We start from the raw sequence: 18,897 nt of genomic DNA on the forward strand, positions 1-18,897 counted from the left end.
TATATGGATGTATATGGGGAATGACAGGGTTTCATTATTTAAAGCATTAGCTCTCTTGCTGTTTCGTATGGGTATTCGGCAAAACAGGTCAGTTAAGGGGCACAGTATTTTTTTTAACTGATTTTTATTAGAGATTTTCTTGCGTTACAAAACAAATAGGGAAAAGTACATATAGCACCTTCATTTTTCCATTTATAGACTTTCACAGCTTGTTTACATTTGGTATGAGGCACTATTGCCCTAGATATCATGCAGTTGGGGGGGGGGGGAGAGAGGGTAACATTCCTGGTCTCACTGGTTTCAGTGTGACCCTAGGATACAAAAGCCAGGCTAGCTAGCCAGAGCTGCACTGGTAATCCTCTGCAGACCCAGAGTTATGGATGGCAAGTCACACTTTAAAAATCTGCATTTCTGTCTCCAGGTGGTCCTGGCTATACAATTTGGAAAGAGATCAATGGAGAAGTTGAGAGTAAGATGGAGAAATGACCACAAACTGCAGTCTCAATGCTTCTTGTGTTTCTCCCCTTTAGAAAGAGTTGCGGCCTCGCCTCTGCCGGATGAAGAAGGGCCCCAATGGGTATGGATTCAACCTCCACAGCGACAAGGCCAAGCCGGGCCAGTATGTACGAGCGGTGGATCCAGATTCGCCAGCCGAAGCCTCGGGACTCCTGCCTCAAGACCGCATTATAGAGGTATACGGGGTGGGGGTGAGATGTGCACAGGCCCCAAACAAGGTCCCTTGTAGTGGGGTGGAAATAAGTCACCTAGCAAACAGACTGGCATGACTGAAATCCTTGGGGTGACTTCTCACTCCTTTGTGACCTGTAACTATATGGCTCTGTTCAGGTGTAACAAACCATGGTGTGCTACAAAAGCCAACTGTGGTGGGCCACTGACTTGCATGCTTCCCTCTTATCTTCCTCCTCAGTACACAAGAGGAGATTGAAAACTTCTGCTTTGGGATAAACTACAGCTTTGTGTCATGTCCCAACTCTGAATTGTAGTTTGTTCTAACCATGGTTAGTTAAAATGGAACCAGGGTGTCAAGCAGTGGTTTTATCCTTTTTTGAGTGGATAGGCCATGGTTCCCTGGTTTCTGGGTGCTGCCGAAAACTGCAAAAGCTTCTGCAGTCTTCTCCTCTCACAGACAAAGGAGGAGTTGGGAGCATGCGAGTCAGAGGTTTGTGGTCATCATAACAACAAATGATGGTTTCTTACATTGGAACTGGATGTGTCTCAATTTTCACGTGTGGCCATTGCAACCAGAGCTCCCGTGTCACCTTCCCTGTATAGTGGTGCGGTGGAGTTTCCTTCCATAATTGTTCAGCAAACCAAAGAGCTAATGGAGTTTCATAGGGGTTGCCATAGGGGAATTAGCAAAATTAGAGTGACCTAGCTGTTTGTGAGTTGGCTATAAATGTAGCTTGTGATCCAGGTTGAGATAGTAGCAGGGCAGCTAGTGCAGTGTTTTTCCAAATTCTCTTCTCTCCCTGCACACCCACTTTTTAAATTAAACCTAAATGCCGTCAAAAATCAAGGAGTTCAGCTCTCATCTCCCAACTTGAAAGCCATTCTGGTTTTACAGATCTGCGCACCCCTCCTCCATTTTTCCCCACGCACGTAACTTGGCAGTTTAACCTGCCTTAGGTATGTGTAATTCTTGTGTTTCTTTCTCAAAGGCCTTTACTTTGACATTAAGGTGGGGGGGGGGTTGTACAGCTACTATTCTGGGACTTCAGAGTGTGGAGAGTCATGGGCAGCAGTGTGTCAGTGTGGACTGATGCAAAAGGATTATTTTAGCATGGTACCACCACTCTCTCTCTCTTCCCTGGTAACAGGGCCCACCTGGCTGATGCAGCAGCTTCAGTTCCATGTTTCTTGCTCAGAGTCTTGTGGATTCCTAGCTGCTCTCATTTTAATTAAAGCACCACCAAACAAAATAGGTCCCTGCCCCGAGGAGCTTCCACATTTGTTTTTGTAAATCACTTGGAGCTCTGTTTTGTTTTTAGAATCAAGCGGTATATACATTTCATGAAATGAAATCTGACATGTTCTATGGGGAGGCACAGGAAGGAAGAAAGGAAGGAAGGAAGGAAGGAAGGAAGGAAGGAAGGAAGGAAGGAAGGAGTGGTCAAAAGTAACTAAGAAATTGTGCATTCAGTGTTCACTCTCTGCACCAAATAAAATGTCTCCTTCGGTCTTGTTAGTATTTGGATATTGGTCGTTTTGGCTCAAATCCAAACCGACAGGCCCTTTTTTTAAGGAGCAAAGGAGAGATATTGCAAGCAGTGCAGTGGGCTGAGAATCTATTGGCGGAAAAGGGTTTTGGTGGGGTTTTTTGGATCAAGTTGTGAGACGGTGCGCCTTGAATACAAATAAGAGTTCCATCATTGGGTCGTTTCACTAAAAGGCTTGTGAACTGCTGAACTAGAGGAAGACAAATGTATTAGTTGCCCTGGCACCAATTACAGCCAGATCTTTCATGCCGGAGCCGTTCAGGGATTAGCAGAGAAGCCAGCAAAACCTCATTAAAATCAGATTTCCCTGAAGCGATTAGCACAGGATTGCACAAGCAAAGCTGCCAGGTTTGTGTGGCCAGAGATGCACACAGGCTAGATGACAGGCCTGCACACCAGGCACGTGACGTTGTGTACAAACTGACAGGGAGGCTGCCTGGAAAGCTGTTGTCTGTGTGTTGTTTGTAGAAGATTCTTCTTCCCTCTGACAAACCGGTTGCTGCTCTAAATGGCCATCTTGCTTCCTCCCTAGCCCCATTGCTGTGTCCACGGGTGAAGCCAGCATTGCACGTTACACCAGAAGTTTGTGTGGACAGTGTTTTGGCTGGTAAATATCCATGTGGTCAGCCCCACCATCTGTTGATTGGTGACGGGCTGTTCTCCCCTCCCGTCTTATCCATTGCTACCCCAGTTAATTCTTTAAAAGTGGGAACCCTCCGGCCAACAGGGAACCAACAAGTCTAGCATCCTGTTCTCACATTGGCTAACCAATTGCCTATGGGGAGGCCTGCAAGCAGGACCTAAGCGCAGCAGCCCCTCTCCCTACTGGTGATTCCTAGGATCTGGTATTCAGAGGCTTGCTGGCTCTGACAGTGGAGGTCGGACACAATGAGGCCCAAGCGCATGGGTGCCTTGGTTGTGCGACTTCTGCTTCCGCCTTTCAGGTATGGTGGGGAGAGCATTGGTGGGTTGCTTCATCACTCTGGAGGAGACCTGGGCTGGTACCTTCATGAACATGGAGGATGGAGAACAACTGCCTCTTCTTGACAGGGCACGAACCAGTGTTAGAAACTCATATATATATATAAGCTAGGTGCCTTATAAATCTAGGTTGCAGTTGTCATAACATAATGTCTATTTGCCAGGGGGTTGGACCAGGTGACTCTCGGGTTCCCTTCCAACACTACAATTCTATGATCTCAGTTACATTGCTTGACTGTAGCTTGCTCTTTCAACACATCACTTGTTCCAGTATGCAAGAAGGAGGATTGCACACAGTGGACATGGAATTGGTATTCTGGTCTCTGTGCAAATCTACTTTGTTCCTGCTGCTGCTGCTGCTGCTGCTGCAACCCAGCCACCCCCTCGACCTACCTGCTGTGTCATGGCAATGTACTGGTCTCCAATGATAACAAACCAGGATGTGGCTCTGGTTGGCTTCATGCTCTAGGTCAAAATGTTTGGAATACAACGTTTCGAATCGCATAGGAACTTCAGGCCTTGTGGTTTTGAATGATAAAATAATCTGCAGCAGACTCCTGTAGCCACATTTCCGTCTTTGTTGAACCTTCTGGTGATGGGGATAATGGTAGAGAGTTAATACAGGCCAGTGCTGAGCTTCTCCCAAGCCCCAAATATCAATGGTCCCGCCTTCGTTCCTGATTCGTATGCTACTCAAAGTGCTCAGGAAGCTCAATTGTTCTAGTGGCACCCCTTTTGATCATGGAGTGGTTTGCGTACTTTCTGGTTTGATAGTCCTTATCAAAAGGTTTTTAAACACTGAAGGAGTTTGTCTCCATCCTGGAATGCACAGCGTGGTCCTGCAACCCACACACCCTGGCGAAGCCAGGCGTGACTGGGTTGTACTTTTGGTATTTGCAGTTCTCAGACTGTGCCTCCAGACCGTCAGTGTTTTGCGGGAGCAATTCAAGCCCATCCTGGAAAATTAGGTTTGAGCAGTGAAAGTGGGTTAAAGTCCTCTGTCGCCTTAGTGCAAGGAATTCACTTTTTTAAAAGAGAGAGAGAGAGAGAGAGAGAGAGAGAGAGAGAGAGAGAAACCTTTTTGAAGTTAGGAAAATGAAGGCAAGTGAAAAGTTTAGAATGAACGTAACGGGAAGACGTATAAACACCCCGCAACCAAATCAGGGTGAACACTTGCTGTTGTATAACCTCCCCACAAACAAATCTGAACAAATAGTCAATGAAGACCGATATAGTCTAACCTCCGTGTAAGCTTTGAGCAAGCAAATTGGGATGCATGCTCAAAAAATGTCTTCTGGGTGAGTCCCTTGAGAGCCTATGGGGGCTCTTCCATAAAATGATGAGCAAGTTCTCCTGAAACACACGTGGGTAGTCTGACTCTTGAAGGACCTTCAAGTTGTCTCTCCATATCTCTGGTGCACTGGGGGGAGCATGGTTTGTGATGGGTAGGGTGGTGCATGGGAAGCTGTAACCCCCAAGCATGTTCTTTCTCCTCCCCCCCCCCATTTGTCATGAGTGTAAGTGTGTGACCCTGTTAACCACAAGTCCAGCGCATGTCCCAGGCTTCCCCAGACAGCCCACCTACTGATGCACATGGCCTTCAGTGTCAAGAAGGTTGCCCACTCCTGGTCTAAGGTGACAGCTTTTCTTTCCACCTACCAGACCACCTGTTGCTTTATCTAATCTCAGAAATGCATTGCATTCCTTGCAGGTGAATGGGGTGTGCATGGAAGGCAAGCAACACTCGGACGTCGTTTCGGCCATAAGATCTGGTGGAGATGAGACTGAGCTGCTAGTGGTGGATAGCTTAGCGGACGAGTTTTTCAAGAAGTGCAATGTCATCCCTTCTGAAGCACATCTGAAAGGTGAGGCACCCATTCTGGCAGGAATAGGCCTAAGGATTGGTGTGATCTAATCAGGGCTGCTCATTGTTGTTTTGGATAGCGAAATTGAGGGTTTTTAACAAAGGGGTGGGTGGCCACATGATGGTGGAGAAGCTTTTTCCAAGAGTTGTTTCCCTGTGATTAAAGCGGTCTGCAAACAATAATGCCACGGTAGATGGACCTAGCATGTATTAAAAGCCAGCAGCTTCAGTTTGGGGTGGATTATTTCACTTAAAATCAGTATTTGAATCTCCACCTTTCTGTTTAAATAAAATGTCCAGGGCATTTTATGCAGCATTTTTTAAAAGACTAATTAAATACGACCTGAATTAAAACACAATTACAGCAGCAGGCGGGTCAGTATGGTATTGTTCTGCAGCAAATTCAAAAGGGCTTTGTAAATGATGTCTTGGCTTGTTCCTGGGGGAAGTGTGCTGGAAGAGGGGGATTCTACATTTGAAAGGCTCTTCCTCTGGTCACCAGCTTCTTAGCTTCTGAAGGCGGCATTCCTGGAGAATGGCTTCAGAAGAAAGGTGCTGGCATCCGGGCAGGTTCAAATGGGGACGATTGCCTTCTTGTTTGTGCCCTCTATTTGGAAAGGAAATGGGGTGGGGGAAATCTTTCATCTCTCTGCAACCTGAGAGCATTTAATTAGAGGTACAGGTGGGTGATTGAACCTGAATCTTAATGTATACCATGACTTTGTACGGGAATGATGTGCAGCTCCAGATGATGGTAGACTCCAGCTCCTTTCACCAAATGGTCAGGGCTGATGGAGTCCAGCAAATTCTGGAGGGCGACAGGTTCCCTCATCTCTGCTATACTGCTTCAAAATCTCAGAACAGAGAAGGCATACAAAGGCACTGTGTGTGCGCGCACACACACACACACACACACACACTCACACATATAAAACCCTCTAACCTGTTTGCAGGTCTTCAAGAGGCTAGAGATGAGGGACACGGGTGGCGCTGTGGGTTAAACCACAGAGCCTAGGGCTTGCCGATTAGAAGGTCGGCGGTTTGAATCCCCGCGACGGGGTGAGCTCCTGTTGCTCGGTCCCTGCTCCTGCCAACCTAGCAGTTCGAAAGCACCTCAAAGTGCAAGTAGATAAATAGGTACTGCTCCGGCGGGAAGGTAAACGGCGTTTCCTTGCGCTGCTCTGGTTCGCCAGAAGCGGCTTAGTCATGCTGGCCACATGACCTGGAAACTGTACGCTGGCTCCCTCGGCCAATAAAGCGAGGTGAGCGCCGCAACCCCAGAATCGGTCATGACTGGACCTAATGGTCAGGGGTCCTTTTACCTTTACCTGTAACCTGTTTGCAGGTCTTCAAGAGGCTAGAGATGCATAGGTTTGTAACGGTGACCTTAGAATTCTTTGTTTGCGTAACTACCAAAAACTAAGCAGTTGTATAGATGGAGTCTTTCTAAGCATTATCCCTGGAAAGCATGGTGCGCTTTTGGGAAAAGGTACAGCTTGGTTTGCATGCAAAAGATCTCCGGTTCAATTTCTGACATCCCCAGATAAGGCTGGGAAATACTGCCTTGTCTGAAATTCTGGAAAGCCACAGTCCATTAGTGCGGATAATGCTAATTTAGACTGACCAATTGTCTCGCTCTGTGCTGAGAATGCAGCCTGGAGAATGTTTGCAAGGCACTGTGTATGCCTATGAACTGGGCTCTGCCCGTTATATGCTCCATTGGATCCAAGCCTGACCTCTGTGCTGCATAGGTTTCCACCTGATGGAAAGCACTTGCATGCTCAGCTGTGAAATGGACTTGTTTGCAAGAGCTTGCCAAAGGCCCAGACGTGACCTTCCTTCTTGCAGTGTGTTACCAGCCGAGCATTCGTTATGCAACAACAGGCTCTCAAGCCTCCAGGACCTGCTGCAGGAACCCCTGTGGGGATGGGTGGGTGGGTCTGAGTGCTGCTTGAGTGATTAATTTGCGAGGTCTCCCGGGAGCCGTGCAACAAGGAAGCGGGGAGGAAGCTGTCTGGAATCTCTTAATTAATCCTATTAACCTCCCATATTTCTCACCAAAATAGCCTATTGTTGGTGCTATAGTTAGTGCTTCAGCAGGTGTACACATATATTTGTCAATGGCTCCTCGGAATAGCAGAGAATCTAGGATGGAGTGGAGGAGATGGGGAGGTCAAAGGGACAAAGAGTTCCCTCTGCTCTGTGAATCCTTTTGACATGAACTCTCTGACAGCAAGAGCTGTTCAACATTGAAATGGACTCCCTTGGGAGGTGGTGGACTCTCCTTCCTTGGAGGCCTTTAAGCAGAGGTTGGATGACCATCTGTCAGGGATTCTTGCATTGCAGGGGATTGGACCCTTCCAACTCTATACAGTTGTACCTTGGATCCTGAACACCTTGGAACTCGGATGTTTTGGTTCCCAAACGCTGCAAACCCAGAAGTGATCCGGTTTGCGAATGTTCTTTAGAACCCGAACGCCCGACGGGGCTTCCAGAGTTTCTGATTGGCTGCAAGAGCTTCCTGTAGCCAATCAGAAGCCACAGTTTGGTTTCTGAACATTCTGGAATTCGAACGGACTTCCAGAATGGATTCCATTCAACTTCCATGGTACGACTGCAGTTCAGAATGGGCTTGTTCTGCTTTTAAAACAGCTCTTTAGTCATCTTACTCCAGTTCTGAGTTTGCAGTCTTGTGTGCTCTGCAAAAACACCCACCCTGGCCATAATAAAACACCCTGACCATACTGTCTGTATTTTCACCATGAACTTAAACTTTTAAATGCAGCACTTAGATTATGAGCCCTGGGAAAACCTTTCGTTTTCAGTTCTTTTGAAGCCCACTGTTTTATCATATTTGTAGAAGGGCAGGCACCAGCTTGAGGAAATCTGAGCTTAAAGCAGAGCAGAAGAGCAGGTACAGTATTAGTTAATCAATATTAACAGTAGCAGCAGGTACACAAGGTTATTCAGGGCTTGCATCACGTGGATCGTTGTTATAACACAAAGGCAATAACGGGATAATGAATAATGGGAATTATTGCAGGAAAAAAGTTTGGCAGGAGCAGTTAATTGCCGGGGTCTTGGTGATAGAGGTGTGTGACCGCAAAGACCCTAGAGTTTGTAGCACATGTAAACTGCTCCGAGGCAAGGTTAGTTTGTGCATGTGTGTCCCTTACAGAAGGGTTTGGTGCTTGTTTTTAAAGCACACTAGCTGAGCTGAGAATTGAACCTGGTGACTTGCAATCAGTTTTTTCCCTACTTCACACAACTGCATTAGCAGCTAAGCAGAGTAGTTCTATAGCTGCTGTTTGGCTCCTTTCCCTGGCTCCAGCTCCACCAGGAGTCGACAAGGATTGAACCCAGAACTTTGGGTGTACAGTACATGTCTTCTTGCACCTCCTCCCCTTGCAATGCGCCCATCTGCTTTGCTCCACCCCAAGCAAAGACACAGCGATCAGTCGGAAACTGGGCTCCTGTAAACAAACTGGAGCGAGCGGGGTGGTTCTTTTCCGCAGCCATGTGGAAACAGCTTCCCTGTGCAGCAGTTCCACATAGCTGCCATGAGTACCGCTGAGAATTGGTGTGATCTAGTGGACCAGGACTGCTCGGACCAGGACTGGGGAGATCAAAAGTTCAAATTCCACTTACCTATCAAGCTCACCGGTCTACCTTGGGCCAGGCACTCCTTCACACATCCCTCTCTCTCTTGGTCTAGCCCTACCACAAAGGGCTGTTGTGAGGATATGATAGAGCTGGTACTGTGGACTGGGCTCCTTGGAGGGAAGCCAAGTTAAAAAAAGAAAAGTAGATAATAACTCTGTGGGTAGGAGCAATTGTGTTTGCTTTTCCCACCCGGCTGCCAAACCAGCCACATGACTGGGTGGTTTGGGTGTTCATACCCCACCCATACAGTGACCGGACAGGAAGTTGCCATGGGGGAAATGGGCTACCGCAGCTGTGAATAACAAGGGTTCTTCTTGGGGCTGGGCTGCTGTGACAGAACTGGGAGACAACAGTAGCGGCTGCCTAGCTTATCTCCCTGGCTGCTGGCAGTCAGACAAGGGGTCAGGCCAGCTAGCAAAGCCCACCCTTTTGGGTTATAGAAATCCAATTAAAAGAAACAAACGTCGCTACCAGAAACTTTTCTTTTAGGAATTATAGGGGCAAAACTACCTAAATCGTATAGAAATTTATTCATGTATGCTACTACAGCAGCAAGAACGTTACTTGCCCCAAAGTAGAAAGAAGCAGAAGTACCAGTAAAAGAAGAATGGATACAAAAAAACTTATGGAATATGCAGAAATGGCAAAACTTACCGGAAGAATAAGAAATCAAGATAGCAGACTTTTTATAAAAGAATGGAAATGGTTTATTGAATATTTACAGATAAATTGTAAACAGATGAAAACATTAGCAGGATTATTGTAATAACCTGCAGTTTTATAAGAGAGAGAGAGAGAGTATATAGTAGATAATTAAATGAGCAAGTTAAATGAACTTGGATATGCAGAAGACATAAAAAAATTAAGGAACTGCAGAAAGAGGGGGAAGGGAGTCAAATTTTGAAATGTTAAATTGATTGTAAAACTAATGAAATGTATAACTTTGAAAAGTATTGTCAGAGCTGCCCAAGGTCCCAGCTCACAGAGGACCAACGCCAGGTCGTGGTTATATACAAAAGTCTTTATTGAAGTTCAGTTTCCATTCCAAAGCCGTAGCGCGCAGCTCTACCTCTTAAACCCTAGACCGCCGAAGACTTCGCGGTGATTCCCAATTCGCATCACCATAGGCGGTGTGCTTGTGGAGCCTCTGGGGACACTCTTTGGCCATGTGCTGTGCACTGTCGCAGATGTAACACTTCCTGCTCCCTCTAGAAGGCTTCGCCTTGACTGCTCCCGGTGTTGGGGCTCTGGTGGCTGTCTGAGCCCTGGCACCACCTATCTCCATCGGCTCTTCTCCCCCTCCCAGTGGAGGTGTGGACTGGGTGCGCGCTGTCTCTCTGGGTAAGAAAGGAGGTGATCTGGCTAGTGTGCATCCCCAACGCCCTTCATCCTTGCTCCACGGGCGGTCTTCCAGACGCACCCCTATCGCCAGCGCTCTTTGGACGACTTCCGTGGTGCTCTTGGGCCTCTCCCCCCTCGCAATTTCATCTTTCACCGCCCCATTCAGCCCTTCCCAGAACAGGTCTCGGACGGCAGCTGAGTCCTTTTCCCATCCCAGCGCATTAACCAACGCAAAAAAGCGGGAGTGATAATGTCTCACAGTGGCTTTGCCTTGTTTCAATCCATGCATTTCCCTCCTGGCAACGTCCACATCCACTGCAGATTGAAAACAAGCGTCCATAGCCATAATAAAGGCATCTGAATTTTGGAGGGCGGGATCATTGTCGCGCCAAAGATTGTGCAGCCACGCTTTAGCTTCTCCATGCAGATGAGTTATTATGAACCCCACTTTCTCCTCCTCATCTCTAAAGTCTTTCTGAAGCAACTTGAGCGTGAACACTACGTCTGCTCTGAAGTTTGCATACTGCTGCAGGCTCCCATCAAAATGAGACACGAGGCTGCCCCCCCCTCTTTCCGAGGCCAATCCCCTCCAGCTTGGCACCTGGTAGCCCCTCCTTTCTCAAAATTTCCAACCTGGTTTGCAGATCCTGGCAGAACGCGGCTGATTCCTCCTCTCTCTTCCTGGATGATGCTACTTCCATGGAAAGCCTCGTGACTGCTTCTTGCAGGGCTGCCAATTTCTCCTCTGTAGCCATCCTTCCCGATCTTCGTGAGCTCGCAAAACACCAAGTCTTGCCCCTCGCTGCGTCAACTCACGCTGCGAAGGTTTTTTTGTGAGACGGAACTTACTGTCAGAGCTGCCCAAGGTCCCAGCTCACAGAGGACCAACGCCAGGTCGTGGTTATATACAAAAGTCTTTATTGAAGTTCAGTTTCCATTCCAAAGCCGTAGCGCGCAGCTCTACGTCTTAAACCCTAGACCGCCGAAGTTCCGTCTGAGTCTCCTCCCCCTAGACACCAGTTTAAGACTCTAGCCTTACTCCACCTCTTCCGTTGTTCTTTCCTCCTCTGGGTCCGTCTGCCCGCCGGGGTGTTGCCCTTTCTGGACTCTTCTGATGCTGAAGAGTCCCCGGATTCTTCCCCCTGCCTCCGGCGTGCTTTAGGACCTGGCTCCCAATCCGAGCTCCCTGCTGTCCCGCGCGCCTGTACATTTGAACTTGGTGCGCGCGCCCACCCGGCCACCTTCCTCCTGACCGTTACACTGCTCCTGTCACTGCTTCCCCCTTCGGGGGGGCTAGCTGGATCTGACTTCCCCTCCGTTCCCTCACTCAGCGATAGGGGCGTGGTCAGCCCTGACTCATGGGACTCTTCCCCCCCCCCCGCTACGCTCTGGTGGGGAAACTGGTCCCGATCTCCAGCTGCTGCTTTGGGAGTCGCTGCTGGCCCCTAGCTTCTGGTGCGTCCCTCCCGGGACCCCCCTTGCCCTGGCCATCGGAGCCCCCTTCTGTGAATCTTCCGATTCGCTGGAGAGGCTCATGGAATCTCTCGGGCCACTGTCATCTTCCCCTACGCTGCCCTCAGATTCTTCCCCTTCGCTCTCCATCTCCCCTCTTCCCTGTGCTCCTGCTCCTGAGCCCCTGACAAGTATAAATAAAAAACTAAAAAGAAAGAAAGAAACGTCACTAACTGCATATCGTTGTTGTTGTTTTGTTCCCCTCCAGGTCCCTTGCCAGAACCAGTTGCCAATGGTGATGTGGAGAAGGTAAAGGTTATGCCAAGTGCATGGTTCATTGATGGTCTCTTATGTTATGTGAAGGCCCCTTTCAACAGTACAGGTTTGCTGGGTGTGCACGTGTAAGGGAAGAAGCACCAAAACTGTGTATACAGATTTTCCTGGCATCTATTCGGCCCACTGGGCCTGCGTGGGCTAAGAAGCTGCAAACTGGATGCAGCTTCCCAGTGCTTGTACACCGGGGGTGTTGCACAGACTCCAGGGTAGCAGGCTCTCCTTTCAGGATAAGGTTTTTATGCTAAGATGCAAGAAACAAGATGCCTCTTGTCTCAGCTGGGGCGTTTTGCAATCAGCACCAGAACCAAGCCTATAGGGCCTTTTGCACATGCCTGGTTTCTCTCCCCACCCCCTGCTCCGCCAAAGCATTATTTTCCAGCAATCTAACCTGGGGATAGGGACACGGTTGGCGCTGTGGTGTAAACCACAGAGCCCTAGGGCTTGCCGATCCGGAAGGTCGGCGGTTTGAATCCCCGCGATGGGGTGAGCTCCCGTTGTTTGGTCCCAGCTCCTGCCAACCTAGCAGTTTGAAAGCACGTCAAAGTGCAAGTAGATAAATAGGTACCACTCCGGCGGAAAGGTAAACGGCGTTTCCGTGCGCTGCTCTGGTTTGCCAGAAGCAGCTTAGTCATGCTGGCCACATGACCCAGAAGCTGTCTGCAGACAAAAGCCGGCTCCCTCAGCCTATATAACGAGATGAGTATGCAACCCCAGAGTTGTCCGCCACTGGACCTAATGGTCAGGGGTACCTTTACCGTTACCTTTTAACCTGGTGCTGGGGGGGGGATTTTTTCAGCTGCTCCTTCTGTTAAAACAGCTGGAAGCTAGAAACCCTTTGCTCATCTCCTGCAAGTCCCCCTTTTACGGCTCATAGCTCAGTTGTAGAGCACATGGTTTTGAGTGCAAAAGTTCCCAGGTTCATGTCCAGGTAGGGCCGTCAACGATTCCTTCCTGAAACCCTGGAGAGGTGCTGACTGTTGGGGTGGACAGTACTAAGCAGGATGGGCCAACATTACGAGGCAGCTTCCTAATCTGCCTTCTGTCCATCGCTTCAGGCCCTTAGCTGCCTTCCATAGCGGAAGTATAAGCCATTCCCTCTTGATGCTGCTAGGAGTGCCTTGCAGCCTGCCTTGATGCCGCCAAGCAGAGCTTGACCTCTCAGTGGAGGAGGGGAGGGCAAAGCCCTTGCAGACACGTCGCTCAATTTCCTGGGCCTGCCTCTTGTCATAGAACAGAATGGCCCATTCTTCACCCTGTGGGTGGAATCTCTCGCAGTGGGGGCCGCTGTTTCAAAAGGCCGTGTTACTTCCAGTCTGCTTTGAAAAAACAAAACCTAATTAAACCCAGAGTGAAGAGGAAGCCTCATTAGGAACCTCAAAAGACGGGAGGGCAGGAGGCAGGGATTTCAAATATACATTAAGGGGGCTGAGTGAGGATGTTCCCAGGCTAAAGCTTAAACCAGATAGAGAGATGTCATGCAACTTGTCTACCCGGTAGGTCTGAACGGCAGTTGGGAAGAAGCAGCCTGACTGCATTGCATCGTAAATAAATAAATCCCGCTTCTATGGGGTGCAGGAGGGTGTTAATTGTTTAAACGTGTTTTTTGGTGCAAACTTGCAAGTATAAAGTGCTCTGAAGCACAAGTGTATCTGGCTTCCAGAACTGTGGACAACCTTTCTTCCCTGCCCATTGCAATCTTTCTCCCAGCGTGAGTCTTATGTCCTGCATGCCTGTCTGCTGGGGTGATGCAAAAATTATCGGAATCCTCATTTGAATTTAGCATCTTGCTGTAACCAGGCTGGTTTGCATATGCTGCTGAACCACAATTTAGTGTTACAAGCACAAAGCTAGCCTACAACCGCCTGCCCTGGCTCTTATGGTGCCCTCTCTTCCATCATAGCCTTGAAGAGGCGCTCAGAAACTCTTGCTTCTATTTCTGATTTAACTGCAACTTGCTATCATTCAAACCAGGGCAAACCATGGTTCATCTAACTATGGTTAGTGAGAATAAACCAGGTTCATGAAGCTGGCTTTGCTTTCCATGACCATGGTTAATCTTAACTGCAGTTTAGGGTTTGGATAATACCCTAAAATGTGGTTAGACTAAAATGGAAAGACTTGGAATGGGAGAATGTGAGGTAGAAGTGCTTAACAGTTTGAGAATCAAGGTTTAGTGTTGCATTTGACCAGAGCCATTGAACGGGGATGTCAGGCAGCAGTTGTGCCAACTGAATGCAGAGAATTTTCTCAGCTTGGGAATAAGAAGGACCTATCTGCTTCCATGCTGCCTTCAGTCACTTCTCAGTCCTGCTCATCTGGCTTTAAGCTCTCTTGCTCAACATTTAAACCAGTTTCATCTGATATCTCCAGATGTTCTTCATGCAAAACCACTTTCCTACGCGGCTGTCATAACTTATATCTTGTCATCTCATCTTTGCTTGGCATAAACATGAAAGGAAACCTGCTCTTCCAGCGCAGGCCGACTCAGCATCAGCTGCTAATCAGCTTTCCCTACTGGGGGGTTATTGGCACCATTCAGTGGCTGTTGATAGCTTTCTGTTTGCTGGCTTGCATGCAGCCTGTCAGTTTGCCACAGGTGAGCATGCACCCATTTTCTCAAGAGGAAAGTAGATTTCAACCCTCAGTACCTAACTACTGCTTTTGCAGAGGATTAACACTAGGATTCAGTTGGATCTCAAATGATGGATTCCTAGCCACACCTTCATGTATTTTCTTCTTCTTCAGTAGACATCGTCCAGATCGCTATCTGCCCATGGGTCTTTTCCTTTGGAGCTGGTTTCATGCAAGGGGTGCCCTTTTTATTTGCCACTTTATGAACATGGGTGTCTCAAGATAGCACTATATTGTCACAGAGACATCTCAGAAAGTGGGATGTGGAAGAGCCCACACCCCATATTTTGCATGCAGATAAGTTAGCTGTGATGCTGTCACTGAAAATTTGCTCACGAGAGTGATGGTGTAATTGCTTACACTGTTGCTTAATGGAGGTGATAAAGGCCGTCTTAAGATGCTACCTGACTTGGAGCAAAACAGAAACACTTTTATGTTGCTGCGAAGGGCCGGATTCCTTTTTTATATTCTTGCATTGACAGAGAAGCGCATGGTATTCTGCTCTGTCCCCAAGTAGTGCAAATGCCGCTTCCTTTATCAGTGTAGCTTCAAAAGCAGCCAGAAATGTGCAGCTTTCCTTTCAGTTTAAGTCCATGTGCCTCTTGTCCTTTTTAAAAAAAAAAAAAAAAAAATGAATAAATCTCACATGGAATGTCCGGAAAGCTGCTGCTCCTTCGTCTTCTGAGAAAAAAAGCAGGACAGTTGACCAACTCTGGTGGAAACAAATACACTGAATTGCATTGTAATGATGGAAAGTAGCTGATATCTGAAAAGATATGGAGAACATTATAAGAGCCTTGCTGGATCAGACTAAAGGCCCATTCACCTAGCCCAGGGGTCGGCAAGGTTCACGCTGCTTGGGCTGGTTCACTCCAGCAGAGATCACTCTGTGGGCTGGATCACGCGCATGCATGATCGTGCACGCCCGTGATTTCCAGTGTCTACGTCTGCGCAGACGCGATTTCCGGGCCGTTGAAGCGAGTCCCCACGCCGCACTGGTTTACCACAGCACACGGGGACTCACCAAGTGGGTGGCTCAGTTCAGGGGCGGCTCGTGGGCTGGTTAAACGACCCCGTGGGCTGCTTGTGGCCCATGGGCCTTAGGTTGCCGGACTTGACCTACCCCTTCAGTCTGTTCTCTCCGTGGTCAACTAGATACCTATGGGGGAGCCCTTCCCAGCAGCAGCAGCTGTTCAGAGGCACACTGCCTCTGACAATGGATAGGGAGTAGTTTGCTGTGGTTTCTTCCTTATACTCCACCCCCCTCTTGTTAGAGAAAGAACACAGCTGGCATTTAATCCTTCTCAGGGATAAAGAGGCTGGAGGATGCCCAGAGCAGGCTTATCAGCCTGCGGTCTGTCAACAGATTATGTGCTTAGAAGTGGGTTTCCTCATACTCCTTATTTCTCTGGTTCCCTCCAAGGAAGGGGCAGGCTGAGATAAATCAGCACTTGTAGGTCCTGGTCTCTGGTCACTGAGGAGAAGAGGCCATTTTGAGAACATTGGGTTCTCCCCAGTTTTAGGAAGAGTCTTCCCAGGCTTCTTTTGTTGGGTTCTCCTGACAGTTGTGACCCTCTGGAGAATCCTGTCATGTGGCTTTGGAGCTTCTTCCCTAAAACCAGAGCTGCTCCCACTGCCCCTGAAATATGCAACTGGTGCATTAGAGGGAGGGAGGGCCAGTTGTGATGTACCCATCAGCTCTGGGTATGTTTGAGAGCCGGTCTTGCACACTGTCCCAGAGGCCTGAGCTGTGAAGCAGCCGTATGCAGCTTATGATGGCAGCATTCCCTAAATCATGCCAAAGGGGGTAGGAGGAGGAGGAATGTTTTCTTCTGCACAAAAATGTGTGGAACTGACTAGAATTGGGCGGGGGGGGGGAATTCAGGGAAGTGATGCAGTGAGTTCTACTTTATAACGATTTACAAATAAATAAATGCAGCGTGTTATTTATATAGCGATTGCCCCCTTTTTTGTTTCAAGTTTCTCTTCCCTTCCCTGTTGTAGGAGATCATCAGAGATGACCAGCCTGAGCCTGTCTTGGAAAGTCCTTCAAGCCCTGAGCCGGTGTCTCCTTCTCAGATTCTGAACGAACCTCACAATGAGGTATGAAAGCAGCCTGGGCACAAAGGGAGGAAACCCCAGAAATGGGGAGTCCTAAACATGTGGTACAGGCATAGAGCCCCCTCTGTTCATTGAGTATTCATCCTGATTTTGCTGCAGGGTGTTTCCATGAATTCCTCATTATTCATTTGTTCATCCCACACTTTTCGGTGCATTTCCCCATCGCTTTCCAAACTGCAAAAAGTCTGTGTGTGCTTTTAAGTGCATCTGAGGGCAGCACAGCCCTTTAAATCCACTTTCAATACAGAAATCTTAAAGGTATGGTTTATACTTGAGTCCTGCTCACAATGTAGTTAAGAGTCCAGATTCTCTACAGAGTTTTCCTTTGCCAAAGACCAGCAAAATTAATTAGAGAAGTTCCAGTTTGTGCATTAGAGAACCATTTTGCAAACTTTCAGAGCTTTACCATTCTTTCTGCTCCCCTGTGGGGCCAGTCATTTTGTGCTGTAAAAATCTAGTTTGCCTGGCAACAACAGCAATTTGCCCTGGTCTTTAGTGTTCCCATTTTCAAATGGGCAGATGCCTCAATTTCTACAAAGCAAGTAATGAATGTTTAGCGTCCCTGACTGGAACCATGTCCAGTTTTTAATTAAATGGCTGAATTATAATCCAGGCGCTCTGTATCAAATCTGCTTAAGGACAAAACTGCATATTTTGTTCGTACTTTTTTTTTCTAAAGCATACTTAATGCTGCCACTTACTATTTTGAAGGGGAAAGGCTGTGCAGGGCCCCAGACCAAATGAGGACCCTCATGCATTTGCTGCTTGCTCCAAAGATGCCAAACAGCTGCCAGGGAGAGCAATTCTGGGGAGGAAACGGGCAGGGCCCTGATCCAGATAAGGAGGATCGTATAAGCTTGGGGGCCTGGGTGGCTTCTCTTTCTGTTGCTCTCTAATAACGGAGAGCATTCCTCAATACCAGGAAAAATATCCAAGGTGGCCACACGCACATTCACATTCATTTCACAGAAATCGCTTAGAAAGTGCCTGCACTTTTCACCCCATAACTTTCTTTTTTAGGAAGGCTAGAAGCTTTTAAGGAAAGTAAACTTTACTAAAATAAAGAATGAAAGCTCAGAGTCTGGGGCACTTGCCCAGGGGCACCACTGGAAGCCTTCACAGGTGTAATGGCACCTGGAGATGCTGGGTTCATTACCCCTGCCCAAAGTTGGCCCATTGAAAAAAGTGTCCTTATAAGTCCATTCAATGATTACCACCACCCCTCCATGATTCTCCTCTGAGTATGATAAACATTGGATATTACCCTCAATGTGACACCATTAAGCGTTTTTTCTAAAGTTGGAATAACGTATAATTTGACCCTGAAGCAATTGTGATGCTGGCTGCCTGGAAGAAATGTCAGTAGTATCCAAAGGCAACACAATGACCAAATGCAACAATGCGATGTCAATATAAACTCTTTATACTTTCAGAGATTTAGAAGATTTCTGTTTATTTGGTTTTGCAGAGAGTGCATATTTCATATACTTCATATTGTTCAATGTTCTGTATAGATTGTATAGAGAGTTTATATTGACATCGCATTGTTGCATTTGGTCATCGTGTTGCCTTTGGATACTACTGATATTTGTTTGCAACACAGGGGTTTAATTGGAAGAAATGTCAGCCTCTCAGTTAAAAAAACCAGACACGTTTCTAGTCAAAGATGTTGAATTCTGATGGCTTCCTTTATAGAAACAGATGTCCTACTGGCCATTTGCAAGGAACCCAAAGGGAGGGACATATTGCTGCTAATTCCAGGCAAACTAGACTTCATATGAACACACAAAAGGCTGGTGGGTCAATAGAGTTATGCACAAGGGCCTGTGTTGCAAGCCAGGCTGTGCTGCTGGTCTCTTAGAAAAGTGCCCTGGACATGGCAGCTGGAGACAACGCCATTGCAGCATATATGAGGTCGGTGTATGGAGAGGGGAGGGAAAGGAAGGAGGAGCAGGGACTGATCCTGCAAAATGAACCCTGTTCACGTTAATGGGTCCAGAGACACCTTTCCTTGTTTGCTGTTGTGCAATGTTGCAGCCTCAAGTGTCGGGTTTGTGTAGGAGGGCTCTCTGTCAACAGTCGCCCGCTTCATCACTCCTCTGTTAGTTCTGTTACTGTGTGAGGCCTGTGGTTTTTAATGTTAGGGTTTTAATATGGGACAATTTGGTGAAGGGCGGTCTTCAAGCAAAGGGGTAAAAGGAGAAAACAAGAAACTAAACACTCTCCTCAGCATTCATATGAATCAAAGTAGGTCCAGTCAAAAGTTTTGCA

The 18,897-nt window shown here is 47.7% G+C and overlaps 1 protein-coding gene and 1 long non-coding RNA gene across 2 annotated transcripts in view; both read left to right on the forward strand.

Annotated features, from left to right (window-relative positions):
* Window positions 1-18,897, forward strand: part of NHERF1 (NHERF family PDZ scaffold protein 1) — a 62,469-nt gene that overhangs the window by 40,711 nt on the left and 2,861 nt on the right. Inside the window, exons 2-5 of the mRNA XM_079967473.1 lie at window positions 531-692; window positions 4,930-5,083; window positions 11,807-11,847; window positions 16,510-16,608. Coding sequence (XP_079823599.1) covers window positions 531-692; window positions 4,930-5,083; window positions 11,807-11,847; window positions 16,510-16,608 — 456 coding nt within the window. The remainder of the gene's footprint in view (window positions 1-530; window positions 693-4,929; window positions 5,084-11,806; window positions 11,848-16,509; window positions 16,609-18,897) is intronic.
* Window positions 12,442-16,371, forward strand: LOC307211171. Its single transcript, XR_013836335.1, has 2 exons — window positions 12,442-13,856; window positions 13,891-16,371. It is a non-coding gene; the product is annotated as an uncharacterized lncRNA (long non-coding RNA).

Source organism: Podarcis cretensis (genome assembly GCF_951804945.1).
Source record: "Podarcis cretensis genome assembly, chromosome: 2".
NCBI lineage: Eukaryota > Metazoa > Chordata > Lepidosauria > Squamata > Lacertidae > Podarcis > Podarcis cretensis.